This window comes from Puma concolor, unplaced genomic scaffold (assembly GCF_028749965.1).
Source record: "Puma concolor isolate L17-30 unplaced genomic scaffold, mPumCon1.1.hap2 unalloc_scaffold_24, whole genome shotgun sequence".
NCBI lineage: Eukaryota > Metazoa > Chordata > Mammalia > Carnivora > Felidae > Puma > Puma concolor.
In genome coordinates, this window is record NW_028240230.1 from 204,910 (window position 1) to 232,727 (window position 27,818).

Below are 27,818 nucleotides of genomic sequence, written 5' to 3' on the forward strand. Positions count from 1 at the left end.
AGGACAATTACAAGTAAAAGATTGGAGAAGGGCGAACAGTAGTAAAAAGGAAAATGAAGATAAGGGATAGTTGACAAAGAAAAGGTAAAAACAGAAAGTCAGTCAACGTGGTTGGGGAGATGAGGAAGGCCCAGGACGACATTGAGGAAGAGACGGCCATGTCAAGCAGGAGGCAGAGAACGAACAAGTAAAGGCGATTCTTACAAGATGGTGAAGGTGCCGTTGTAGGTGTCGGGCTCCGGCTCGGGCACTCTGCGGAGCCTCTGCTGTAGGCTGAGACCAACACACGACAGTGTCTCATCTTTGCAGGTACAGCGCTCACATATTTTGAGGTCTGTGGTGGCATTCTGTTCTGGTTGCCAAGTTAAAGTTGTGTATGCCTTTTCTGAGGTATAGTTTACAAAATGCACCACAGAATGTTGAGTTGTTGGAGGAAAACCTGTCTCAAATGACTCTGGTTGCTGACTTACAGGAATTTCTAGGTCCATAGGTGGAACCGTGACTTCAGTCAGGTTTCGATGTTGACTCTGAACCTGTTCTGGATGTGCAAGTGTCACCTCAAGGTCCTTTGGGGGAGGAGCTGTAGTCTTCTTCAGGGTTGTCAAATGTTCAGCCTCTGTAATAGGTTCTGGAGTTATAGTAAGCTCCACATGACGAAATGGGATGATGGGTGATGCTGGATGCTGACCTTGATCCTTACTTGGAGTTGGAACTGTCACTTCCTGCTCGAATGGATATTGAACTACAACCTCCTTAGGTGGCTCTGGAGGCTGAGTTGGGGTGTCTCGCATGGTTGGAGAAGGTTCAGTCTCCACACTGGATCCTGCAGTTACAGTAAGTTCCAGGTCCATAGGTGGAACTGTGACTTCAGTCAGGTTTGGATGCTGACTCTGAACCTGCTCTGGATGTGCTAGTGTCACCTCACGGTCCTTTGGAGGAGGAGCTGTAGTCTCCTTCATGGGTGTAGAATGTTCAGCCTCTGTAGTAGGTTCTGGAGTTATGGTAAGCCCCAAGTCCACATGATGAGCTGTGACACTGGGCAATGTTGGTTGCTGACCTTGATCCTTACTTGGAGTAGGAACTGTCACTTCCTGTTGGGATGGATACGGAACAACCTCCTTAGGTGGCTCTGGAGGCTGGGTTGGGGTCTCTTGCATGGTTAGAGAAGGTTCAGTCTCCGTAGTGGATTCTGGAGTTATGGGAAGCCCTGGGTCCAAAGGTTTAACTGTGACTTTAGTTAAGGTTGGATGCTGAATGTGCTCTGAATGTGGAAATGTCACCTCAAGGTCCTCTGGAGGAGCGGTAGTCTGCTGCAGGGCTGAGGGATGTTTAACATCCGTAGTGGGTTCTGTAGTTACGGTAAGCACCAAGTCCAAAGGCTGAACTGTTACATTCGGCAACCACAGACGCTGAGCTTGATCCTGATCTGGTGTTGGAACTGCTGCCTCTTGATATACTGGAGGTTGAGCTACAAGTTCCTTAGGCGGCTCTGGAGGCTGGTCTGGGGTCTGTTGAGTTTTGGCCTTATTCAAGGTTGAAGGCTGAACCTGAACCTGCTCTAGATGTGCAAATGTTACCTCAAGGTCCTTTGGAGGAGCTGTAGTTTTCTTCAGGGCTGTAGAAGCTTTAACCTCCATAGTGGGTTCTGGAGTTATGGTAAGCTCTAGGTCCAAAGGCTGAACTGTTACATTAGGTGACAATGGATGACGAGATCGATCCAGACCTGGAGTTGGAACTGTCACCTCCCGAAACAGTGGAGGCTGAACTACAACCTTCTTAGGTGGCCCTGAAGGGTGACCTGGGATCTCTTGCGTGGTTGAAGTTTCAACCTCTGTAGTGGGTTCTGGAGTTATGGTCAGTTCCGGGTCTAAAGGCTGAACTCTGGCTTCAGTCAAATTTGGATGCTGAGCCTGGACCTGCTCTGGATGTGGAGGTGTCACCGCAGTGTCCTCTGGAGGAGCTATAGTCTGCTGCATGATTGTAGAATGCTCAGCCTCCACAGTAGGTTCTGGAGTTGCAGTAAGCTCCAGGTCAGCAGGCTGAATAGTAACATTGGGCAAGTTTGGATGCTGAGCTTGCTCTTGTCCTAGAGGTGGAACTGTCACCTCATTACGGACTGGAGGTTGTGCTACAACCTCCTCGGGTGGCTCTGGAGGCTGAACGGGGGCCTCCTGCTGGGCTGGAGGAGTTTCTGCCTCCTTAGAGGGCTCCGGAGGTTGAGTTGGAGACTGCTGAAGAATTGGAGATGGTTCTACCTTCTCAGGGGCCTCTGAAGGCTGAGCTTGTACCTCCTGTTGTGTTAGAGAAGGTTCTATCTCCTTAAGTGGCTCGAGAGGTAGAGATAGGGTTTCCTGCTGGACTGGAGATGGTTCCACCTTCTCAGGAGGCTCTGAAGGCTGAGGTGGGGCCTCCTGCTGTGTGGAAGGTTCTACCTCCTTAGGGGGCTCAGGGGATACAACTGGGGCTTCCTGCTGAGTTGGAAAAGATTCTGCCTCATTACCGGGCTCTGAAGGCTGAACTGGGGCCTCCTGAGGTGTGGGAGAAGGTTCCACCTCCTTAGGGGGCTCAGGGGATATAGCTGGGGACTCCTGGAGGACTGGAAACTGAGCTGGGGCCACTTGCTGGGTTGGAGACTCTGCCTCATTAGGGGGCTCTGAAGGCTGAGCTGGGGCCTCCTGCAGTGTGGGAGAAGGTTCTACCTCCTTAGGGGGCTCAGGAGATACAGCTGGGGCCTGCTGGGGGACAGGAGACTGAACCAGGGCCTCCTGCGGGGTTGGAGAAGATTCTGCCTCATTAGGGGGCTCTGAAGGCTGAGCTGGGACTTCCTGCTGAACTGGAGATGGTTCTACCTTCTCAGGAGGCTCTGAAAGCTGAGCTGGGGCCTCCTGTGGTGTGGGAGAAGGTTCTACCTCCTTAGGGGGCTCAGGAGATACAGCTGGGGCCAGCTGGGGGACTACAGACTGAGCTGGGGCCTCCTGTTGGCCTGAAGCAGGTTCCACAGCCTTACGGGGGTCTGGAGTCTGAGCTAGGACCTCTTGTTGGCCTGGAGAAGACTCATCTTCAGGGGACTCTGGAGACTGGGAAAGACGCTTGGACTGAGCTGGAGAAAATTCAACTTGCTCAGGGGGAATAGGAGATTGAGCAGGGACATCCTGCTGCACTGGAAGATGTTCAACCTCCTTAGTTGCCTGGGGACTTATGAAAATCCTCAGATCCACAGGTTTAACTGTGATATTAGGCAACACTGGATGCTGAGCTTCACCTGGACCTGGAGGTGAGAATGTCACCTCATGCTGTACTGGAGACTGAGCTACAACATCTGTAGAGGACCCTGGAGGCTGAGCTGGATGCTCATACTGAACTGGAAAAGACTCGACCCCCTCATTGGGCTTTGGTTGCTGAGCTGGGACCTCTTGCTGGATTGGAGAAGGTTCTCTACTTGCAACAGGCACTTGAGGCAGAGCTGAGCTCTCCTGCTGGCTTGGAGAAAGTTCAATTTCCTCAGGAAAATCTTCGGGTGGAGTTGGGACTTCGTGCTGGACTGGAGAAGATACAACATTTTCAGGGGGCGCTGGATGCTGATGTGGGACCTCCTGCTGGGTTGGAGAAGGTTCAACTTCGCCAGGATATTCTGGATACTGAACTGGGGTCTCCTGCTGTGTTGGAAGTTTCTCCTGTGTGGTAGATTCTGGAGATTGCGTTGGAGTCTCCTGTTGAACTGGCAAAGATTCAACCTCAGGGGACTGTGGAGGCAGAGTTGGGGCTTCATGCTGGGTTTCAAAAGGTTCCACATTAAGAGGCACTGAGGGCTGAGCTCTAGTCTCGTGCTGAACTGCAGAAGGTCCCACCTCTGTAGTGGGTTCTGCAGTCATGGTAAGCTGCACATCTGGAGGTTTCAAACTGACATTGGGCAGGTTTAAATGTTGATCACGGTAGTGACCTGGAGGTGAAACTGTCATCTTATGATGCCATAGAGGTTGAGCTGGGTGCTCCTGCTGGGTTGGAGAAGGTTCCACCTCCCTGGAAGGCAGCTCTGGAGGCTGAGCTGGTTGCTCTTGCAGGGTTGCAGAAGATTCTATCTCCTCTGGAGACTGAGCTGGAGTCTCCTGCTGAGTTGAAGATTCTGCCTCATTAAGGAGCTCTGCAAGCTGAGCTGAGACCTCCTCCTGGGTTGGAGAAAGTTCAGCTTCTCCAAAAGGGTCTGGAAGCTGAGCTGGGGGTTCCTGTTTGCTTAGAGAAGGCTTAGCTTCCTCACGAGGCACTGAAGGCTGAGCTGGGGTCTCCTGCTGCCTTAGAGAAGGATCAATCACCCCAGGAGGCTCGGAATGCTGACCTGGGGTCTCCCGCTCACTTGAAGGCTCAACCTCCTCTGGAGGCTTACCCGAGGTCTCTTGCTGGGTTAGAGAAAGTTCTGCTTCCTCAGTATGTTCAAGAGGCTGAGGTGGGGCCTCTTGCTGGGCTATAGAAGGTGCAACACCTTTCTCAGGCCCTGGAGTTGTGGTAAGTTCCACATCTAAAGGCTTACCTGTAACCCTGGGAAACATTAAATAATCCCAACCTGGCATTGGAACCACCTCTGGGAGCCTTTGATGCTGGGTTAGCTGGTCATTCAGATCCTCATCTGGCCCTGGGGGTAGTTCTCCAACGGAATCCGTGTCCAGGAATGGAACCAAAGTCTCCGTCAACTCCTTAGGCGGGGCCAACATCTGGGCTGGAGCAGAGGACCCCAGGTAATTAAAGCCCCCCAGCCCAGCTGGGGGTGTAAGCGCCTGGGGCGATTCGGGTGGGGGATCAGAGGAGCGCGACGACCAGGGCTCAGCCGCCTCCAGGGGGTCGGAGGTCAGCTGGGCAGGGTCCAGGGCCCACTCTGGAGGCTGAGCTGCCTGGACCAGCAGCCACAACGGTTGCCACATAAGGACAAGCAGTGGGGCCAACAGGCGCAGCCGGGACATGACTTGCGGAGGCTCCGGGGCGCAGCGACCCAGGCGAGTGGGGTACTGGCGCTGGGAACTGAGCGGGAGCCAAACCATTATGGCAGCCCCGTGATGCGCGCGTGCACTGTTAGCAAGTGCGCGCCCCTCCCCCGCCTAAGCCCCACCCTTTATTTATTGACGTCTTTATTGAGGCCACCTTTATTAGCCCCTGGAGATGGGCTCTGCACCACCAGAGCGGGCCCTATTCCCAGAATCACTTGGGGCCCAGGCCTCCCTCCACCCTGCAAAGGCCACCACTCCCCCAGTCCCTTTGGAGGAATGGGGCGCCCAGGTGGCTCAGTTGGTTGAGCGGCTGACTTTGGCTCAGGTCATGGTCTCACCATTCATGGCTTCGGCCCCGCATTGGGCTCTGTGCTGACAGCTCAGAGCCTGGAGCCTGCTTCAGATCCTATGTCTCCCTCTCTGCCCCTCCCCTGCTTGTACTCTCTCTCTCTTGTTCTCTCTTCAAAATAAACATTAAAAAATATGTTTTTTGAGGAATAAATGCTTATTGTTGTTTTTTTTTTTTTTTTAATTTTTTTTTCAACGTTTATTTATTTTTGGGACAGAGAGAGACAGAGCATGAACGGGGGAGGAGCAGAGAGAGAAGGAGACACAGAATCGGAAACAGGCTCCAGGCTCTGAGCCATCAGCCCAGAGTCTGATGCGGGGCTCGAACTCACGGACCGCGAGATCGTGACCTGGCTGAAGTCGGACGCTTAACCGACTGCGCCACCCAGGCGCCCCGCTTATTGTTGTTTTAAAAAAATTTTTTTTAATGTTTATTTTGGAGAGAGCAAGAGACAGAGACATAGAGTGCGAGTGGAGGAGTGGCAGAGAGGGTCATAATCTCGTGGTTCATGGGTTGGAGCCCCGCATCGGGCTCTGTGCTGACAGCTCCGAGCCTGGAGCCTGCTTCAGATTCTGCGTCTCCCTCTCTCTCTGCCCCTCCCCAGCTCACGCTCTTTCTCACTCTCAAAAGTGCAGGGACTGACGTCCTTATCCTTCCAGCTCTCCTACAAGTCCGCCATCTTAAACGAGTGGACGCTTACCCCACTGGCTCTCTCTGGGCTTTGCCCACTCTCTGAGCTCGACCCCCTCACCACCTCTGGGACAGAACTACAGCGGAAAGAGTCTCTGGATTCAGTTTCCCATTCCTCAGGCTCGGAGGACATCGAAGTCCAGCACTCAGGCCATAAGATCCGACGGAACCGGAAGCTCACGGCCTCCTCCCTCAGCCTGGACACCGCCAGTTCATCCCAGCTGTCTTGCAGCCTAAACTCTGATAGCTGCCCACTCCAAGTGAATGGCTCCAAGAGTCCAGACCGTTCCGAGGAGCCCATGTCCTACGACTCCGATCTGGGGACAGCAAATGCCGATGACTCAGACCCGTCTCTGCAAGAGTGAGTGTCCTCCCCCCACTCCTTCTCCTCCCCCTGCCTTCCTTCCTTCCTTCTCCTCTTCCTCTTTCTATCCCTTCCTATGGCATGTGATTGCCTGTCACTGAGCATTGACCTCTCTAAGAGCATAAAGGAAAAGAGGACCGTGGCTCTTCCTCAGGGACTGGAGTTGCCGGGACTTATAACTGGAGGCAACATGGGGCAGCGAGGAGAATGGATTCAGGGAGGGCTCAGAGCTGAATCAGGCTCCGGCTCTGCCCCTGGCTGATCTTCGACAAGTTACCTAATTTGTCTGAGGCTTCGTGTAAAATATTATTGCCTCTAGGGCGGAAACTAACGGTTCGGAGTTAGATGTACGACTTCCAAAAGACGCAGTGAAGCCCAGCGCGTCAGGGTGCTCCGCTGCGACCTCCCAGAAGGCCTCTGAAGGACACAGACCCTGAATGAGGCCTGGAGGAGGTGGTGCACAAAAGGGGCCAAGCAAGTGAGTGGAGGAAGAGCACAGGGAGCAATGAACTTGACTAGAGAAGGGACCCTGGGCAGAGCTATCTCTTTAAAAGAACTTTTTTCTATTTGAGTATTGTTGACGCACAGTGTTATATTAGTCTCAGGTGTACAACGTAGTGAGTCACCATCTCTCTATGTTAACCATGCTCACCACAGCAGAGCCTTCTTCGTTCAGGCCCTTTTGAAACATTCATTTTTTGGGGCGCCTGGGTGGCGCAGTCGGTTAAGCGTCCGACTTCAGCCTGGTCACGATCTCGCGGTCCGGGAGTTCGAGCCCCGCGTCAGGCCCTGGGCTGATGGCTCAGAGCCTGGAGCCTGTTTCCGATTCTGTCTCCCTCTCTCTCTGTCCCTCCCCCGTTCATTCTCTGTCTCTCTCTGTCCTAAAAATAAATAAACGTTGGGAAAAAAAAATTAAAAAAAAAAAAGAAACATTCATTTTTTAATAGATTTATTTTTATGGTAAGAAAAAAAAGTCTACCTACAGTGAAACGTCTTTTCCACCTTTGTAACCATAATTGTTAATTCCTTACATCTTTCTTTTTCTTTTTCTTTTTTTGTTTTTTTTTTAAATTTTTTTTTTAACATTTATTTATTTTTGAGACAGAGAGAGACAGAGCATGAACGGGGGAGGGGCAGAGAGAGAGGGAGACACAGAATCTGAAACAGGCTCCAGGCTCTGAGCTGTCAGCACAGAGCGGACCGTGAGATCATGACCTGAGCCGAAGTCGGCCGCTTAACCGACTGAGCCACCCAGACGCCCCTCTTTTTCTTTTTTTTAAAGTTTATTTATTTATTTTTGAGAGAATGAGCAGGGGAGGGGCAGTGAGAAAGGGGGACGGAGGATCTGAAGCAGATTCTGTGCTGACAGCAGAGAGCCCAACGTGGGGCTCGAACTCACGAACCGTGAGATCATGAGCTAGGCTGAAGTCAGACATTTAACTGACCGAGCCACCCAGGCACCCCCTTTACATGTCTTTTTCTGATGTTTCTAAATGCACCTAACAGATATGAATAGATAGACTTTTTAAATGTCTTTTATATTTCTTATCTCTGCCTCATCCCCACAAAGCTATTATAAATATACTGTTTGATACCTTGTCTCAGAAGAGATCAGAATTTTTGTTTTGGAGCTTCATATCAGTTTCTTCAGTTTTTTTTTTTTTTCCCCGTGGCATGTGTTTCCATTGTATGAATGTACCTTAGTTTATTTGACCAGCCCTGTATTTACTGGACACTGGAGTTCACTCTTTCTATAAATAACCGTGTGTATGTGATATTCTAATTCTATGCAACTATCTCTGTTCAGTAAAGTCCCAGAAACAGAATTGCTGAGGCAAAGGATAAATGAATCTACAATTTTCATAGATAACCGCCTGTTTACACTCTGTCAGGAATGTACCTGTGCCCTCTCGGCCTTGTAGGCAGAAGGTATTATCAAACTTTTGGATATTTGCTCATCTAATAGGTAGAACATGATAAACTTTTTTTTCAAGTTTATTTATTTGTTTTGAGAGAGAGAGAGAGAGAGAGCAAGCGAGCATGAGTTGGGGAAGGGCAGGGAGAGAGAGGGGGAGAGAGAGAATCCCAAGCAGGCCCCTTGCTGTCAGTGCAGAGCGTGATGCAGAGCTTGATCCCAGGAACTATGAGATCATGACCCGAGCCAAAATCAAGAGTCGGACGCTTAACTGACTGAGCCACCCAGGCGCCCCGAAAATGGTAAACTTTTATTAAGCGCTTCCTTCAGCCAGACCCATGTTCCCTCAGCCAGTGTCTAGGATCTTCTTTTCTACTCCTGTGTGCCCCTACCTTCTTGGTTCATTCAAGTCTTTACAGGTTTCCCAGCTGCTGTGGGAAGAACACCAGATTGGGTGCCGGTACGGACTGGCTTGTAGCAGGATCCGGCCTCAAGCCCTGTTCTACCAGTCACAAGTCCAGTAACGGCAGGCCAAGCGTTGGCTCTGTGAGGTTGTTTCTTCATCTGTAAAGTGGAGGCTCCCTCATAGGGATTCTCTGGCTGAGAATCAGATCAGATGCCTGGGGGCGAATTACGGCTGAAGCAGCTTCTGAGCAACAGAGCACATTAGCTAGAACTTTCAAACATCAAACAAGAATTTAGGTAGAACATCCTGGAAGGGAGCAATCCCCGCTCTATCGGCTGGGCCCATGGCGTGACTTAAGTTCACTCACCTGTCTGAACCCTTCCTTGTGTCTCCTCCTCCCACAGGCCAGCCCGCCGGCCCTCTGTCTGTCATGTGCCCTGCTTTTATCTTTCGTGAGTCTTGTGATTGGAAAATTCCAGCTTAAGGCCGTTGAATCAGTGACCGTCCACCCTGTGTGGGAAGCGTCATCCTGGGCATTGTGGGAGAAGTCAAGGGAAGAGGGTCAGGATGTACAGACCAGCGCGGGGCAGTGGCGTGCGGAACCAGCAAACACAGAGCACACAGATGCACAAACACACATCCAGCACCGTCACTCTGAGTGCTGGGCTTGAAGTTATCTTCGCACGTCCACACACACCAGCTCTTAGAGGGTGTGTCTGAGGGTGAAGAGTCACATCAGCAGTTAAGAGTTCGCTTATTTTTGTCATATTACTTAAATATTTGTTTACGTGGATTTTTTAAAGTTGATTTATTTTGAGAGAGAGAGAGAACAGGCGTTCTATCAAAATAAATGTTAAAAAAAGTTTTTTAAAATCATCTACAAGTTAAACATAAAGTACAAAAGATGTAACATTCCAAGGAAATGTATTAACTTAATGTTTTCTGGAAACCAAACTGCAGTTTGCTTTGTGAATAGAGGATTGATGGCCTGAATAGCTTCTTTTGTGTTGGTTGGGTCTGAATTACAGTGATCGCTGAGAAGCACAGCTAGGGGCCGGTGGTTAGGAGTGTGGACTCAGGAGCCAGACTGCTGGAGTCTTCCATTAACCAGCTTTGCGACCCCGGGCAAGATACTCAACCTTTCTGACCTTGATGTCCTCATCTGCAAGACGGGGATAAGAATGCTAGGAAGTGAGTTAAGGTATGCAAAGCGCTTAGAGCAGTGCCAATCACAGGGTGAGTGCTCCATAGGCGGTGTCATCATCATTTTACTACTGGGGGTCCCCGTGATGTCAGTTCTCGCGCTACTTGTCTGTGTATACACGGCTGCAGATCTGTGCTTGGTGATATTTGTCAGAGGTCGTTATCATGAGGCCTTCTCTTGGGGGAAATGATTCTTCGCACATGCGGCCCCCTCCTGTACTTTCATGAGCACCCCTGACCGCCAGGTGGTGCCGTGGACCCCAACGCGCTAGTCCACGCGCTCAGGAAAAGCGCAGGCTCAGAATCGCTTGGCGGGGGCACTTTATGGGGTGGTCATGCCGATTCTCCAGCCCATGCTTTTATTCCACACCTACGCCTCTGTGTACGCGCAATATACGTATGTGTATAATACGTATATGTTTCCAGACTGTCTTCTAAATGAAAGCACAAACTTCTAGAATTTTTCAACAGGCAGTTTTTGAAAAACGCTGCCCTGAGCTGGACAGAAGTGGAAGGACCGGAGCGGTGTCACCGTTTCAGCCCTATGTTGGTTGCATTTTCTTCAAAAGTTTTGAAAATTCTCTTTCTTTCACTTTTCCTTCAAAACCTCATCTCTAGCACTTTTTCCCACTTGATGTGCATGTCTCTTATTCTCTCTGGGTCCTGCCGACCAGCTCTGATCCTGGTGAGACTCCTGTGAACTTGATTTCATCCTGACCGTGGTGTTGATTTGGTGGAAACTCTAATTTATCACACAAGCTTCTTGCTGTCGGGTGGTGTTTCTTTATTCCCACACCCAGTCCACTCCATCATTAAAATGTGTCTTACAGACGAGGGGTCATTTATAATTGATAACCATTTCGGTAATGCTGGTGAATCTTTCCGTAATTCTCTTTCCTTACATTTTTATAGCCATGTGTGTAGAGGCTAAGCAGTCTTGCCAGTGGCGATAAGAACAACCAATGACAAATTGAGGTTAATGTTTATTGAGTACTTACTTTGTGCCAGACACTCTATAAGCATTTTACCTATATGATCTCATTCAGCCTTGAACACAGTCATAGGTGGGTGCTGTTACCGTGCCGGTTTTACGGGTAAAGGAATGAAGTCCGTGAACTTTAGGAACCTATTGTGGGGCCACAGCAGTGTGCCAACCAAAGCCAACCAACATCACCCTTTAAGGAAACCCCTTACCCACTAGCTATGGATTTACCTATTCTGGACATTTAATACCAACGGAATCATACACTATGTGGCTTTTTGTGACCTCCTTCCTTCACTTAGTAGGTTTTCAGGGTTCATCCGTGTTGTAGCATGGGTCATGGCTGAATCATATTCCATTGTGTGAATACACCACAATTTGTTTTATCTTTTCAGTTAGTGGACATTTGTTCTATTCCTACTTTTTGGCTACTGTGAATAATATTGCTGTGAACACTCGTGTACAGGTTTTTGTGCAGACATTGTCTTTTCATTCTCTTGGGTATATACCCATGAGTTGAATTGCTGACTCATATGGTAACTCTATGTTTAACTTTTAAGGAACTACCAAACTGTTCTCCACAGAGGCTGCACCACTTCACATTTCCGCCAGCAGCGTGTAGGAGTTCCATTTTCTCTACACCTTTGCCAACACTTGTTATTCTCTGTCTTTTTAATTTTTAAAAAATTTTTAATGTTTCTTATTTTAGAGAGAGACAGAGAGAGAGAGAGACAGAGCATGAGTTGGGGAGAGGCAGAAAGAGAGGGAGACACAGAATCGGAAGCAGTCTCCAGGCTCCAAGCTGTCGGCACAGAGCCCGACACAGGGCTCGAACCCACGAACCGTGAGATCATGACCTGAGCCGAAGTCGGATGCTTAACTGATTGAACCACCCAGGTGCCCCTCTCTCTTTTTTATTATAGGCATCTTGGTAGGCATAAAGTAGTATCTTATTACGGTTTTGATTTGTATTTCACTCCCGTCTAATGATATCGAGCATCTTTTCATGTACTTTCCATTTGTATACCTTTAGAGAAGTGTCTCTGTAAACCTTTGCCCATTTTTCAGTCAGATTATTTGTTCTAATATTATTGAATTGTAAGAGCTCTCTATATTCTGGATACTAGACCCTTATCAGATATGTGATAATCCTTGGATATAAGATATGCAGATTTTTTTCCTGTTCTATGGGTTATCTTTTTACTTTCTTGATAGTATCCTTTTGAAGCCCAAAAGCTTTTAGTGTTGATAAAGTCCAGCGTACCTATTTTTTATTGTTTACTTATTTGTTGGCTGTCATATAAGAAACCATTGCCTGATCCAAAGATGTATACCTGTTTCCTTCTAAGAGTTTTATAGTTTTAGCTCTTACTTTTAGGTCTTTGATCCATTTTGAGTTCATTGTTTATATGGTATGAGGTAGGGGTCCAACTTTCTTCTTTTGCATGGGACTGTTCGCTTATCCCAGCACCATTTGTTGAAAAGACTATTCTTTCCCCACTGAAATGTCTTGGGCTGCAGATCAGTTGCCCATAAATGTATGGGTTGTTCACCAATGTTTGACTAGCATGTCTTGAAATGTTGTTTGGGGTTATGATGTAGATAAGAGCACACAGCTCAGCCAGAAGACATTAAGGTAGAAACTTGAGTTCTAAAATCCTTATGGAAATGAGCCCACATTAAGGGGAGTTTGGCACGTCTTCTGACCCAGTGTAAACCATTAGGGCAGATATGGGCAATCTCTTGGGCCCCGGGTAGCTTTGTTGTTGTAGGAATCTGTATTCGCCCGTGACATACTCTATTGGTTCATAAACAAAGGAGGAGACAGCAAATAGTTCTAGTTCAGAAACAGAATGTGGATTCTCAGAAGCCTCAGGAGAAGGGGAGCAGCCACTAGCCAGTGCACATTTTAGAAGGCCCAGAGTAGTTTTCATGTGCGTGCGTGTGTGTGTGTGTGTATGTAAAGACAGTAACACTGGCTCCCTGTAGTCCCTGAAGCACCACTGAAGGGCAGGAAGAGGCAGTACCATTGGAAGAGTGAGCAGGTGCACACCCCATGTATACTTGCGTGCACACTCCTGCACCCCGTGTACACTGATCTCCGGCAGCAGGTCCTGGGAACAGGAGGCATCTGGGACCCCACATACGGCCCAGCTCTGGTGGACCAGCGCTTGCACCGGAGATCCCGGGCCCCGCAGTTCCCTTGGCCGCCCACTCTACCTCAGTCCCAGCTGGGGAGAAACTTTGTGAGGCGTGTCAGAGGAAGGCTTGTGTGTAAGCAGAGGAGCACGGTGGGTGGATGACGAGGATGTTTTGTTTTGGAAATCCCCAGACAGCAGTTTTGCCTTCTTACCGCCGTCCCAATAGCCTTGGGCGTTCTAGCTGACAGCTTGTCACACAGGTTTCTCTGTTTAAAAACTTCCAGGGTATTGTCGGAATTCAGCAAAGCCCAGGTAAACTCTGTGCCAACCAATGGACTGAGCGGACTGAGTGGAGAAATGGAGATTCCCACGGGGCGGGCCTCACTCCCCCTCCCCGGCCTGGAGGCCAGCATCCCTTTTGATGTGCCCGCAGAGCCCCTCCCGCCCCAAGCATCCTCTGGGACTCAAGATGGGGACCGCAAGCAGGAGCCGCCTCCCCAGGCACCTGGCACCCTGGGCTTGCTGCAGTTGGGCACTGCCAAAGCTGTCCCCTCGGTGAGCATTTTAGACCAGAGGCCTTCCAGTCCCGTGGGAGAGGCGGCGGCCAGAGCATTCAGCCCGGGGAGCGGCCAGCAGAAGTCTGTGGAGGATGACGGAGCTGCACGGAGCCTTGGGGTGTCCTCACCCACCAGCCCGGTGAGTGATACAAGCTTTTCGGGGAGAGGTCTTGGGGAAATGTCTCAGAGCTGGTGCAGGGTCTCCCCAGCTAGCCACCCCGAGTGGTCTCTGCCTTGTCTCCATTAGCCCCTCATATCTGTCACGGCGGACGTGAGCCAGGCACGGTGCCAGTCCCTTCCCATGGGTCTCTCTTGTCCTCTCACATTGACCCCGTAGAGAAGATAATTCTCATCTGATCATAGACCCTGCGCATAACCACTGCCACTTATCAGCTCAAGGCCTCGGGCGAGGCCCTTTGCCTCACTGAGCCTTGGTTTCCTCCTCAGCTCTTGTTATTATTAAATTCAGATTTGCTAAAATACCAGACTTTGAGAATACTCATCTTGCAATATGAGCCAGGTTAGAACTGCACCATCCCCTATGGTAACCACTAGCCACACGTGGCTGTTGAATGAGCGTGTAAAATGTGGTTAGCTCAAACTGAGATAAGCTCTGTGAAATAAACACTGGATCTTGAAGGCTTCGTCTGAAAAAAAAAGAAGGTGAAATACTCAATCATTTATCGATTATGTGTTACAATGAAAATATGTTTGATGTTGGGTTAAATATAAAAGTTAATTACACGTGTTTCTTTTTACATTTTTTTTTTAATTTTTTTTCAACACTTACTTATTTTTGGGACAGAGAGAGACAGAGCATGAACGGGGGAGGGGCAGAGAGAGAGGGAGACACAGAATCGGAAACAGGCTCCAGGCTCTGAGCCATCAGCCCAGAGCCCGACGCGGGGCTCGAACTCCCGGACCGCGAGATCGTGACCTGGCTGAAGTCGGACACCTAACTGACTGTGCCACCCAGGCGCCCCTCTTTTTACATTTTAAAAACGTGGCTAGTAAAACATTTAAAATGATACATGTGGCTGGAATTCTGTTTCTGTTGGGCAGTGCAGCTCTAGAATGGGCCGGTCTCCTTTGTTGATAACCCCGAGGGAAGCCAGCCCTGGGAATCTCCTGCACAGAGCCATGGGTCAGAGGCTTGAGAACCATCGGCCCAGTGAAGCGGTTGTCAAAGCTGTGGACCTGAGCTCTTTGCCATTTCACATTTGTCCTTTAGGATGAATAGCCAGGGTAGGAAGTTGTATGCACGTGTGCATGCAGACATACAGAACCCCAGGTTTATCCCAGCTGTTGTCTGGGGTCACGTTAGGATATAGTCTTGCTTTTTCAGCTCCATCCGTGCATTAATTAATTAATAGGGGCACCTGGGTGGCTCAGTTGGTTAAGTATCTGACTTGGCTCAGATCATGATCTTACAGTTCGTGAGTTTGAGCCCCGTGTCAGGCTCTGTGCTGACAGCTTGGAGCCTGGAGCCTGTTTCAGATGCTGTGTCTCCCTCTCTCTCTCTGCCCCTCCCCTGCTTGCACTCTGTCTCTCTCTCTCAAAAATAAACATAAACAAACAAACAAACAAACATTTTTTTAAATGAATTATTGGGACCTCATCAAGATAAAAACCTTCTGGGGCACCTGGGTGTCTCAGTCGGTTAAGCTTCTGACTTCAGCTCAGGTCATAATCTCGCGGTTTGTGAGTTCGAGCTCCGCATTGACTCTCTGTTGACAGTGCGGAGCCTACTCAGATCCTCTGTCTCCCTCACTCTCTGCCCCTACCCCACTCTTGTGCTCTCTCTCTCAAAAATAAACATCCGTTAAAAAAAGATAAAAAGCTGTACAGCAAAGGAAACAATCAACAAAATTAAAAGGCAACTGATGAAATGGGAGAACATATTTGCAAATGACATAATCTGATAAAGGGCTAGTATCCAAAATATATAAAGGACTCAACACCCAAAAAAATCAAATACATAATCCAGTTAAGAAAAGGGCAGAAGACATGAATAGATAGTTTTTCAAAGAAGACATCCAGAAGGCTAACAGACACATGAAAAGATGCTCAATAGCACTCATCATCAAGGAAATACAAATCAAAATCACAATCATATACCACTTCACATGTGTCAGAATGGCTAAAATTAATAACTCAGGAAACAACAGATGTGGAGAAAGGGGAACCCTTCTGCACTGCTGGTGGGAATGCAAACTGCTGTAGCCACTCTGGAAAACAGTATGGAGGTTTTTAAAAAGTTAAAAATAGAACTACCCTACAACCTAGCAATTGTACTACTAGGCATTTAACCAAAGGATACAAAAATGCTGATTTGAAGGGGCACATGCACCCAATGTTTATAGCAGCGCTATCAACAATAGCCAAAGTATGGAAAGAGCCCAAATGTCCATTGATGGATGAATGGATGAAAGATGTGGTATATATATACAATGGAGTATTACTTGGCAATCAAAAAGAATGAAATCTTGCCGTTTGCAACTACATGGATGGAACTGGAGGGTATTATGCTAAGTGAAATTAGTCAGTGAAAGACAAAAATCACATCACTTCACTCATATGAGGACTTTCAGAGACAAAACAGATGAACATAGGGAAGGGAAACAAAAATAATCTAAAAACAGGGAGGGGGACAAAACAGAAGAGACTCATAAATATGGAAAACAAACTGGGTTACTGGAGGGGTTGTGGGAGGGGGGATGGGCTAAATGGGTAAGGGTCACTAAGGAATCTACTCCTGAAATCATTGTTGCACTATATGCTAACTAATTTGGATGTAAATTTTAAAAAATAAAAATAAAACAAGGTAAAAAATAAACAAAAAATAAACAAAAAACCAAATGAATGAATAAACAACAACAAAAAAGAGAAAACACTTGTAAATATGGAGAACAAACTGGGGATATGGACAAAATGAGTGAAAAGGGTTAAGAGGTACAAACTTGCAGTTATAAAATAAATAAGTCACCAGATGAAAAGTACAGCATAGGGAATATAGTCAATAATACTGTAATATACTTATTGTGGTGAGCATTTCATAATGTATATAATGGATCACTGTGTTGTGAGCATTTCATAATGTATATAAAAGATCACTGTGTTGTACACCTGAAACTAATTTAATATTACATGATCTATATATACTTCAATAAAAGAGATAATTGAGGGGCACCCGGGTGGCTCAGTCAGTTAAGCATCTGACTTCAGCTCAGGTCATGATCTCATAGTCTGTGATTTCAGGCCCCACATCAGGCTCTGTGTCTACAGTTCAGAGCCTGGAGTCTGCTTCAGATTCTGTGTCTCCCTCTCTCTCTGCCCCTCCCCCACTTGCACTCTGTCTCTCTCAAAAATAAAAAAATAAAAAAAGATAATTGACTATTTAAACAAAAAAAATAATATGGTGTGCTAAAAGTAAAATGTATGAAAACAACAGCACAAAGGTCAGGAGGGGAACAATGGAAGTACACTATTTATTATAAGGTTCTTATACTATTCATGAAATCATATCATATCATTTGAAGATAGACTGTGATAAGTTAAACATGAACACTACAAACCATTAAACAGCTACTAAAATAACAAAACCTGAGTTGTAACTATTTATCCCCCCACCAAAAAATAATAAAACGTACTAAATCAACCCAAGAGCAGGAAGAAAAAGAAAAAGAAAAAGAAACAAAGAACAGATGGGATACATAGAAAAGAGTAGACAGTAGCTTTAAATGTAATCCTATAAATAATTACATTAACTATAAATGGTGCAATCACCTAATTAAAAGATAGAGTTGTCATACTGGATAAAAAAGCAAAAGCCAACTATATGCTGTCTATAAGATTCATCTTCAATACAAAGATATAAGTAGGTTAAAAATATGGAAGAAATTATGCTTTGCTAACACTAATGAAATGAAACCTTGAGTGGCTATATTTACTATAGGACAAAGTCAATTTCAAAGCGAAGATATTACCAGGGATAAATGAGGTTATTCCATTGTGATAGAAATGTCAACTAATAGAAAAGACATAACTTAAAAATTTATGTATCTGATAATAGAACTTCCAAATATATTAAGGAGAATAGGAAAGAGGGACACATAAGTACACAATTATAGTTGGAGATTTCAATATCCCCTCTCTCAATAATTGACAGAAAAAATATATAGAAAATGAGTAATGATACATCAGGCTTGAAAAATACTACCAACCTACTTGACCTAGTTGACATTTATAGAATACTCCACACCAAATCAGCAGACTACATATTTTTTTCAAGTGGGCACATAATATTTATCAAAATAGACCATATTCTCATCTATTACCAGAATTCATTGGCTATAAAACAAGCCTCAATAAATTTAAAAGGATTTCAGTCATCCAACATATTGTTCTGTGACCACAATGGAATTAAATAACAAATTAACAGATCTGTAAAATCTCCAAATATTTAGAAACTAACCAATACACTCCTAAGGAACCCTATTGGTCAAATAAGTCAAAATGGATATTAAAAACTATTTTGTACCGACTGAAACTGAAAACACATGTCAACATGTGGGATGTTGCTCATATAGTATTCATCTTCCCCAGTGTCCACTTTTAAGAAACTAGAAAAAGAAAAGGAAATTCATCACTGAGTAAGGAGAGAAAATGGAATGATAAAGATCAAAGCAGAAATTTTTAAAAAGGAAAACAAAAATAGAGAAGTCAGTGTAATGAAAAGGCACTTTTTAGAGAAGATAAGTAAAACTGATAAACTTCTGGCCAGATTTATCAAGAAAAGACAAGAGAAGACACAAGTTATCAATATCAAAAATGAGAGGAATGACATCACTACAATTCTACAGATACTAAAAGGATAATAAGGGAATATTATAAAATACTTTATGTCAACAACTGCAAGATGAAATAGATTCCCCGAAAGACATGAACTACTCCAAAAAATAAGTATGTAATTTAAGTAGCACTATTACAAAAATAAAATCTGTAGTTTAACACTTTCTCACAAAGAAAGCTTCAAGCCCACATGGCTTCACTGGTGAATTCTAGCAAACATTTAAGGAAAACATAATGCCAATTCTGCACAAACTGTACTAGAGAATTGAAGAGAGGGGACTACTTCCCAACTCAATTTTAAGGCCAACATTCACCTTATGAAAAATAGATCAAGACATTAGAAGAAAGGATAGATAGAAGATCTCATATACTGCTGGCTGGAATGCAAAATGGTACATCCACTTTAGAAAACAGGTAAGCAGTTTCTTAAACAGTTAAATATACACTTAGCATATGATGTAGCAATCCTGCCATTAGGTATTTTACCCCCTCCCCCCCTCCCCCAATGAAAACATATGCTCATACGAAGACCTGCATGTAAGTGTTTTAAGCAACTTTATTCATAAAGGCCAAAAAGCTAGAAACAACTCAAATGCCCATTAACTGATGAACGCATAAACAAACTGGTATATCCTCACAACTGCAATACTACTCGGCAATAAAAAGGAAATGAACTACTGACATGTGCAAACACATGGATGAGTCTCTGGGGTGCCTGGGTGGCTCAGTCAGATAAGTGACCGACTTTGGCTCAGGCCGTGATCTCATGTTCCGCAGGTTCATGCCCTATATTGGGCTCTACGCTGACAGAGCCTGGAGCCTGCTTCGGGTTCTGTCTCTCTCTCTCTCTCTCTCTCTCTCTCTCTCTCTCTGCCCCTCTCCTGCTTATGCTCTCTGTTTCTCAAAAATAAATAAACGTTAAAAAGTTAAAAAAACACATGGATGAATCTCAAAAGGATTATGCTGAAAGGAACCAATCACAGAAGACTGCATACTGTATGATTTCATTTATTTATTTTTTTAAATGTTCATTTATTTTTGAGAGAGAGAGAGAGATGGAGGGCAAATGGGGAAGGGGTAGAGAGACAGGGAGACACAGAATCCGAAGCAGGCTCCAGGCTCTGAGCTGTCAGGACAGAGTCCGATGCAGGGCTTGAACTCACGAACCGCGAGATCATGACCTGAGCTGAAGTCGGACGCTTAACTGCCCGAGCCACCCAGGTGCCCCTTGTATGATTTCATTTATAAGACACTGTGGAGAAGGCAAAACTATAGGGACAAAAATTAGGTTGGTGGTTGCCAGGGCTGGTGGTGACAAAAGGGGATTGGCTGCAAAGGCACATAGGGGCCTTTTGGGGTGACAGAAATGGTCTACGTCTCAAATGTGGTGGTGCTTACATAACTACACGTTTGTCAAAACTCATCAAACTGTACGCTTAAAAAGAGTAAATTTTATACCTCAATAAATCTGACTTAAGAAAACAATAAAACAAATCTAAATCAACAACTAAGTGAAAATACACATAAGAAAAATCAACTTACAGTGTTTCCAAATTCAAGGGTCATCATGAGGATGCTCTCAACTGTTGTAAGTGACACCTGTGTTGATCCCATGTCTCTGAAGGAGAAAGCCCAAACATGCGTGATTTGAACCCAAGGATAAAAATTCTGTACCTAAAAAGATACTTAACAACATGTGGTTACTTCAATTCTGGCTTCTTTGTCAAGTCAGCTCAAGAGTTTTCTTGCTATGGACAATAATTTCAGAAAACTCCCAATGAAGACATTTTATGTGCATCATCAAATTAATCACCTTGGTGCTCAACAGTACAATCCTTTTTACTCTTATCCTCATTTTCATTCTCAATTGCATCCACCTCTCTTGATTAGTCTTTTTTTCTTTTAATATACACCTTACTCCACTTTCCACTTTGAGATAAATGGTATTTCTACCTACATCTGCAAGTCCCATGTCTCTTATGTGTTCTTCAATACTATTCCTTCCTCTGCAGGCTATCTTGCCCATATACGTTTTTTCTTTGCTAATAATGCTTATTTCAATAACCGAGTTAAAACTTAAATTAGGACTTTTTCCCAAAACGCAAAATACTTAATCTTTTGATGACAACAAAAAAGATCAGAAATCATCTCATGAGCCATGAGATTGTTGCAATACTTACAAATATTTTAATGCTGGCAACTTAAAAAGATAGGAATCTTCAACAGCTGACAGAGGGTTACGACTGATAATTCTGAAAAATGCAATGGAATTAAAATGATCTGCATTTCCAGTAATGACTACCACGAACGTTTATGTTCATTTTGGGGGTATGGAACTGGAAGGTTAAAACTAATCATTTTCTGCCTTTGCCTATAAATCACCCTTACATTCTGTAAAGCACTCTTCCTTTGGGAACTACCCAGCTCTCTGGACGATAAAGTGGAGAACAGAAAGAGAAAAAAAAATTTTTTTTTTTTTTTTTTTTTTTTTTTTTTACGTGGACAGCAAAGCCAAGATATGCCAAAGAACTTTTTGGGCTGAAAACCCTAGAAGTGACTATGCTGGTAGGAAGCCCAGGCTCTGTAGGAAATACTGTTTCTAGTGTCCTCTATAATTCTAGGTGCTTTTCCTTTATCTCTAGAAATGTAAAAAATTCCACAGTTTAAAACACCCGGTTAAAGACAAAAATAGGACCAATTCCTCAGTTTGGGGGCCAAAGACAAAGGGATTAATCTAAGAGGAAATGGTGAAAGCTATACCCCCACCATGTGTATTCTCCTATGACAGCCTTTGTTAGGTGGCATATGATCCCGTTTCCTTATCCATCTCCTGGACTGCCAGCTCCCTGAGGGCAGGGACCATACTCTATTGTCATTTTTGTCCCTGTGCCTGACAGAGTGCTTGTTATTTACTAGTTACTTAGTGAAGGCTTGTTGAATAAATAACATTTTGTCACTGCTTGACACAAGTTTTTATTCCAAAATGCTGAGTAGATTTTCTTCTCAGTTCTTTACAGCAAAAATAAAGTGAAGGAAACAGGAAGAAAGAAAAGAAAATCTGCCTTTAGGTTGACTCTGCTCAAGAATCATCACTGTACTTTTGCAAAATTATAAGGATAATCATCACAACCAATACTATTGAGCTATGGGGCATCTGTGATCAGCATTTCACATTTAAACCTCACAATAACCTTATGTGATAGATACATCATTACCCCATTTTACAAGTGAGGAAACTGAAGTACAGAGAGGTTGTATAATTTGTCCCAGTTTGTCCAGCCAGTCAAGAAGCAGAGATGGAATCTGAACTCAGTTCTGACTCCAAAGCCTGTATTTAAATTGTATGGAAAAAAGGGGGTTTAAAATAGCCGTTACCTTAAACTTAACTTTGAGAGCATTAAATATAGAAACACTTTGCTGAACTTCATCTCTCCATCTGGGAGAGCTTCTCTAAGAATTACATTTTCTATTTTTATTCCTTTCCTCTAATCATCTCCCATGATTAAGTATTTAATTAGCCTGTGATCATTGAGACTTTACAGATTTCATTTCTTATTTTTTTATTCTATTTTTTGAGAGAGAGAGTACAAGAGTATGAGTGAAGGGAGGCAGAGGAAGAGAGAGAGAGAGAATCCCAAGCAGGCTCCATGCCCCGTGCAGAGCCTGACATGGGGCTTGATCCCATGACCGCAAGATCATGACCTGAGCCGAAATCAAGAGTCAGGCAGTTAACTGAGCCACCCAGGTGCCCTGAGACTTTAGAGATTTTAAAGCCCTGTTACAGGTGAATCAGTGAAAATGAGAGAGGAAGGACGTCTGAAAATTCATCCTTCCGTAAAAGCAACAACAACAACAACTAGCAAAAATGGTCAAAATCAACTTTCTCAGAACTTTGGAAATTTTAACCAATGGGCTTGCAGCAACCCGGAGAGCATGTATTAAAGAAAAAATTACTAATTTCTATAAGAACAGTGAGCTCTGTTGTTTTAACTTGTCCTCAACCTCTGCTCTCCATCCTGATGATAACCTTAAAAATTGCCCACATCCCAGGGGAACAAAATGGAGCTGAAGTTCCTTAAAGCCTCATTCCCAAAGAACAAACTGTCATTGTTTTACCTGTCTAGTGGGGTCCCTAAAAAACTTCACTTGAAAGCCTTGCCCTTGACCTCACTGAGAACTGCACAGTGCTAAAATAGCCTCTTCCCAAGGGGCCTTTTTTGAAAACAATTATAGATAAATGTTTTAATCTGGCAGCTATGTGAGGCAATTGATCACAAGACAAAAAATAGCCTAAACAAAAAGCCTAAAAGGGAAAAGCTGAGAAATGAGATGTCCATAGGGACTTTGAAATGCTCCAACATCTTCCTGGGTAACTAGAAGACCACAAGACATATTCCTGGGAATGTAGAAAAAAAACCTTAGCACTAATAAATGAGTTCAGCAAGGTTACAGGACACAAGATCGATATGTAAAAATTAGCTTTATTTCTATACATCAGCAATGACTATTCCAAAAATGAAATTAAGAAAACAATTCCATGTATAACAGTACTCAAAAGAATAAAATACTTAGGAAAACATTTAACCAAAGAAGTGCAAGAATCACACTAAAAACCACAAAACGTTGTTGAAAGAAATTAAAGAAGATTGAAATAAACGTAAAGATATGCCATGTTCACGGATCAGAAGAAAATATTGTTAAAATGGCACTATACCCCAGATTGAACTGTGGTTTCAGTATAATCCCTATCAAAACCCCAACTGACTTCTTTCCAAATATTGGCAAGCTAATTCTAAAATCTGTATGTCAATTCAAGGGACCGAGAATAGCCCAAAATGATCTTTAAAAAAAAAAAAAAAAAAAGTTTATCTATTCATTTTGAGAGACAGCGAGCATACACACCCGTGCAGAAGAGCAAACATGAGCGAGTGTGAGTGGGGAAAAGTGTGAGCAGGGGAGGGGCAGAGGGAGAAGGAGAGGGAGCATCCCAAGCAGGCTCCATGCTGTCAGTGCAGATGGCAACACGGGGTTCCATCTCACAAACTGTGAGGTCATGACCTGAGCTGAAATCAAGAGCCGGCCACTTAACCAACTGAGCTACCCAGGGGCTCCAAAACGATTTTGACAAAGAACAACCAAATGGGGAGACTCACACGCCCTGGTTTCAAAACCTACTTCAAAACTACAGTAATCACGGTGTGGTACTGGCATAAGAACAGACATGTAAGCTGATGGAACAGAACTGACAGTCCAGGAATAAATCCTCACATTTATGGCCCACTGATTTTCAACAAGGGTGCCAACACCATTCAATGTGGGAAGACTAGTGTTTTCAAATGATGCTGGGACAACCGTATATCCCCATACAAAATAATGGAGTTGGATTCCTACACTTCACACCATATATAAATATTAACTCAAAATGAGTCAAAGACCTAAATGGAAGAGCTCAAGCTATAAAACTCTCAGGAGAGAAATCTTTATGACCTTGGATTTAGGCAACAGTTTCTTAGACATGACACAAAAAGCACAACAAACCAAAGGAAAAATAGGTAAGCTGGACTTTATTTAAAAATAAAAAAACAACCCAAAACTATCATATGTCTGATACAAGTCTAGTATCCAGAATATCCAGAATATATAAAGAACTCTTAAAACTCAGAAAAAGACAAATAATCAAATGTTTAAATGGGTAAAGGATTTGAAGAGACATTTCGCCAAAGAAAATACATGAATGGCCAATAAGCACATGAAAAGATGCTCAATGTCTTAGGTCATTAGGGAAATAGAAATCAAAGCTACAATGAGATACTACTCTACACTCACTAAGATGGCTATGATCGAACAGAGAGACAATGATAAGTGGTAGCAAGATTTGGGGAAACCAGAATCTTCATACATTGGTGGGAATGTAAGATGGTGTAGTCACTGTGGAAAACAGTTTGGCAGTTCCTCAAAAGGGTTAAATATAGAGTTACTACATGACCCAGCAATTCCACTCTTAGGTACGTACCCAAGAGAATTAAAAACATATGACCACACAAAAACTTGTACATGAATACTCATAGCAGCATTATTCATAAGAGCCAAAAAGTCAAAATAATCCAAATGTCCAATAACTCACGAATGGATGAACAAAATGTGATTGGAGCACCTGGGTGGCTCAGTCGGTTAAGCATCTGACTTTGGCTCAGGTCGTCATCTCACAGTTCATGAGTTCGAGCTCTACATCAGGCTCTGTGGTTTTGGATCCTCTGTCCCCCTCTCCCTCTGCCCCTTCCCCGCTTGTGTGTGCGCTCTCTTTCAAAAATAAATAAACATTAAAAAAAGAATGAAGTACTGAAACATGCTACAACCGGATAAATCTTGAAGCCAACAAGCTATGTGAAAGAAACTAGACACACATTTCGATGAAATGTCCAGAATAGGCAAATCCATAGGGGCAGAAGGTAAATTAGTTGTTGCCAGGGGCCTGGGGGGAGGGGAGAATGGGGAGTAAAGGCTGATGGGTATGGTATTTCTTTTGAGGGGGGTGATGACAATGTTCTGGAATTAGCAGTGATTACTGTCTATCAAAGTATACCATTGCACTATATACTTTATAACGTTGCATATTCTATTATGCATATTCTATATCTCAATTTGAAAAAAAAAAAAAAAAAAAAGAACCACGTTGTGATAAATAGAGAACCAGTTGCCAGAAGATAAACATGTTAGTAGGTGGAGAAAAGGGGAGCGAAGATTCAAACTCTTCCACAACGGAGGTCAGAGGGAGTTAGCGGTGCGGCTGGGAGCCATGCGTTTTTGTTCCTGCCTTGGAAACTCCCCTATTCTTCCTATTCCAGCCCATTCTTCTACGTTTTTTCAGGCCCATTAACATGTCGGGTTTGTGTAACACTAGTTAATATCCAGTCAGACAATGTTATGAAGAGAAAGAACGTGAGTGTCACATGTCTGGTTAAACACAGTTCCTCAACCTTGAGGCTCTGAATGTCCTTTGGCTTTGAAACAATAACAATGGCATTCATACCTACAAGCTTACTGGTGGGCTCTGTGCAACTAAGCTCTTCCACGTGTGTGTCTTCCCCTGCCCACTGCTCCCCTCCCCCCTCCACCCCGCGCCCACCCCCGGCTCCCTATTAAGAAAGACTATGAAGAGTTATGCAGCCAAAACAATTTAGTAGTTCGTTATCCTTCCCCCCAACTATCTCAGTGCTCTACCCCCACTGTCCCCCCCTCTTTCCTGGTAGCTCACCCATGGCCTTATACCCATCGGCTCAGTGCTTCCTCTTACCCAGGCAGCCCTCCTGCTGAGATGAATGCCCCGTGTTTATCTGTAGTGAAAACAAAATACAGGCCACTCCAAATTATCCTATTTCCTCCTGTCTTTAGTGCCGCCTTTTCTTCATGGAGCTATTGTGCCTGAGCCAAGGGGAGAGTGAGAACTGACCCGACAGGTTACCTCTGCTGGACCGACAGCAATTGTTTTTCCACAGACTGCGATACGAACGAACGGTGGACATTGCACTAGAGATCATCTCCATTTCCGTTCAATTCCCTCATCTTACAGATAAAAGGTGTGCTGACTCAGTCTATTGGCTTTTGGATATTCGTGGGCTTATCTTTATGGGAGTCAAACATAACAACAGTTATCCTCAAAGACTGTCTCATAATCAAAGTTGAAGAAATACTGTTCTAGGTATTCTTTTGTTTTTTAAAAAACTGTATCTTATTTGAAGAGGAAAACTCAAGTATTTTTGCAAAAGCTTTCTGTTGCAGAGCAACGGGACAGACTAAAGGTAGCTCACAAAATAAGGGAACATTTCTTACGTGTTATTTTTTTTTTCTCCAAATTCTTCTACAGAGGTCCAGACAGATGGGCTACGTTTCCTTTCTATTAACTGAGGAGACAGAGAAGACTTGAGGACTGAAGCTTGTCACCACTGTCCTGAATGTACTGAAATCCTAACAGCTTTAGCTGAAAAAATGTCCAAAGCAGGCAGTGAAAATAAATTTCAAATAGGACAAACTCCAAACTCTCTACGCTGGAATCCCAAGGCATGGAGGGAAAACTGGCTCGTTGGAGGAAAGCAGTTGAAGAGATAAGTGGAGTGATCTAGACCCTATTCCAGTCTGTTTGAAGTACCTGGGGATAGAATAACCCCTTTCCTTTATTCATCTACATAGGTCCATGAGCCATGAGAACGTGACTCCCCATGGGAAGCTCCTCAATGCAAGACATCTAAGGGCATCACGTAAATCCTTTCTCAGGGGTTGGGCGGGGGGAGGGGCGAAGCCTAAAGAATCTGAAATGGTGAGCCTATGTTTTAATTAAAGTTCTGAGAATAGCCTTGAAGAGGAGTTTCTGGCAGTGAGGACCAGCCCAAGAAGCAAGGGCCCTGGAATCAGGCAGACCTAGGTCTGAATTCTGGCTGTCACTTCCTGGTGAAGGGACTTAAGTAACGAACGTCTCCGAGTCCTTTTAGCAGCATTTACCTCATAAGGCAACTTGAGGATTAAAGGAAAGAGCATGTGCAAAGCACCTAGCATAAGGCTGGGCACAGAGTGGGTGCCTAGCAGTGACGATGTGATAGTTGCACCAGGCGGTGAGCAGGAAGCCTGGGGATGCCCATAGGTGGCATGGCCAGGAACTCCAGAAGCATAGGGAAAAGGAGCTCCCTGCTCGAAAGGTCCTATTCCAGTGAGAAGCTGACTCCAAGGGACGACGCCCAAAAGGCCAGTTGTCATTCAGGTCCTACCTAGTGCCAGGGAATGCGGAATTGTATTACTCGCGAAGCTTCTGAAGTGGTTCTGTCACTTATTGACAGTGTGAACCTAGGCAAGTCACCCGATGTCTCTGAGTTTCAAGTTCCTCATCCCCAAAATGAGGATAATACTACCTGTGTCACAAGAGTTGCTGGAAAAACGAAAATGAAGTGCCGTGTGAGGGGCCACGTCCGGAGCACTTCCCACGTGCCAGGCTCTATTCTAAGAGTTTAAGACACATTGTCTTACTTGCAGCACAAGCGAAAGGTCTTAGCATAGTGCCGGAGCGCAGTAAATACCTAATAGAGGTCGGTATTAAAGAAATGATATGGGGCGGAGGAGCAACTACCATGCTTCCCAGAGAAAGAAGATGCCTTGGTATATACGTGGGAAGACTCAGATGCAGCTGGGAGAAGAAAAGTAATAGTTGGGTATGACTATGGCAAAGCTTTTGAACTACCACACACGGAAAATAATAAAAGTTACCCTAAATCACCCCAAAAGGACAGCCCTGAGTTGTTATCTTCATCCTTAACGTTTATGCCTTTCTGAATCTGAGAAGAAGCTGCCAGGATTTCCAGTACATACCAAAAAGCGATGACAATATCCTGAAGTGTG

The 27,818-nt window shown here is 44.8% G+C and overlaps 2 protein-coding genes and 1 long non-coding RNA gene across 11 annotated transcripts in view; 1 reads left to right on the plus strand and 2 right to left on the minus strand.

The window, feature by feature from the left end:
* LOC147571493 (uncharacterized) overlaps positions 1–5,087 on the minus strand; it is a 52,217-nt gene extending 47,130 nt beyond the window's left edge. For 3 of the 9 annotated variants that reach the window (XM_086696314.1, XM_086696307.1, XM_086696306.1), the window contains exon 1: positions 205–5,086. In XM_086696314.1, the coding sequence (XP_086552440.1) occupies positions 205–5,030 (4,826 nt within the window). In that variant the 5' untranslated portion in view covers positions 5,031–5,086. Of the gene's footprint in view, positions 1–204 lie in introns of all 9 variants that reach the window. The other 6 variants (XM_086696313.1, XM_086696305.1, XM_086696308.1 and 3 more) reach the window with 5 other exon arrangements.
* Positions 5,088–5,148: 61 nt separating this feature from the next.
* On the plus strand, positions 5,149–27,703 carry LOC147571494 (pleckstrin homology domain-containing family M member 1-like). Its single transcript, XM_086696332.1, has 5 exons — positions 5,149–5,265; positions 5,985–6,376; positions 13,311–13,722; positions 25,827–26,011; positions 26,299–27,703. The coding sequence occupies exons 1-4, from the start codon at positions 5,149–5,151 to the stop codon at positions 25,881–25,883; spliced, it is 978 nt and encodes a 325-aa protein (XP_086552458.1). The 3' UTR covers positions 25,884–26,011; positions 26,299–27,703.
* Positions 22,896–24,090, minus strand: LOC147571495 (uncharacterized). Its single transcript, XR_015247337.1, has 2 exons — positions 23,787–24,090; positions 22,896–23,159 (listed from the first exon to the last, which is right to left on the minus strand). It is a non-coding gene; the product is annotated as an uncharacterized LOC147571495 (long non-coding RNA).
* Positions 27,704–27,818: the final 115 nt, after the last annotated feature.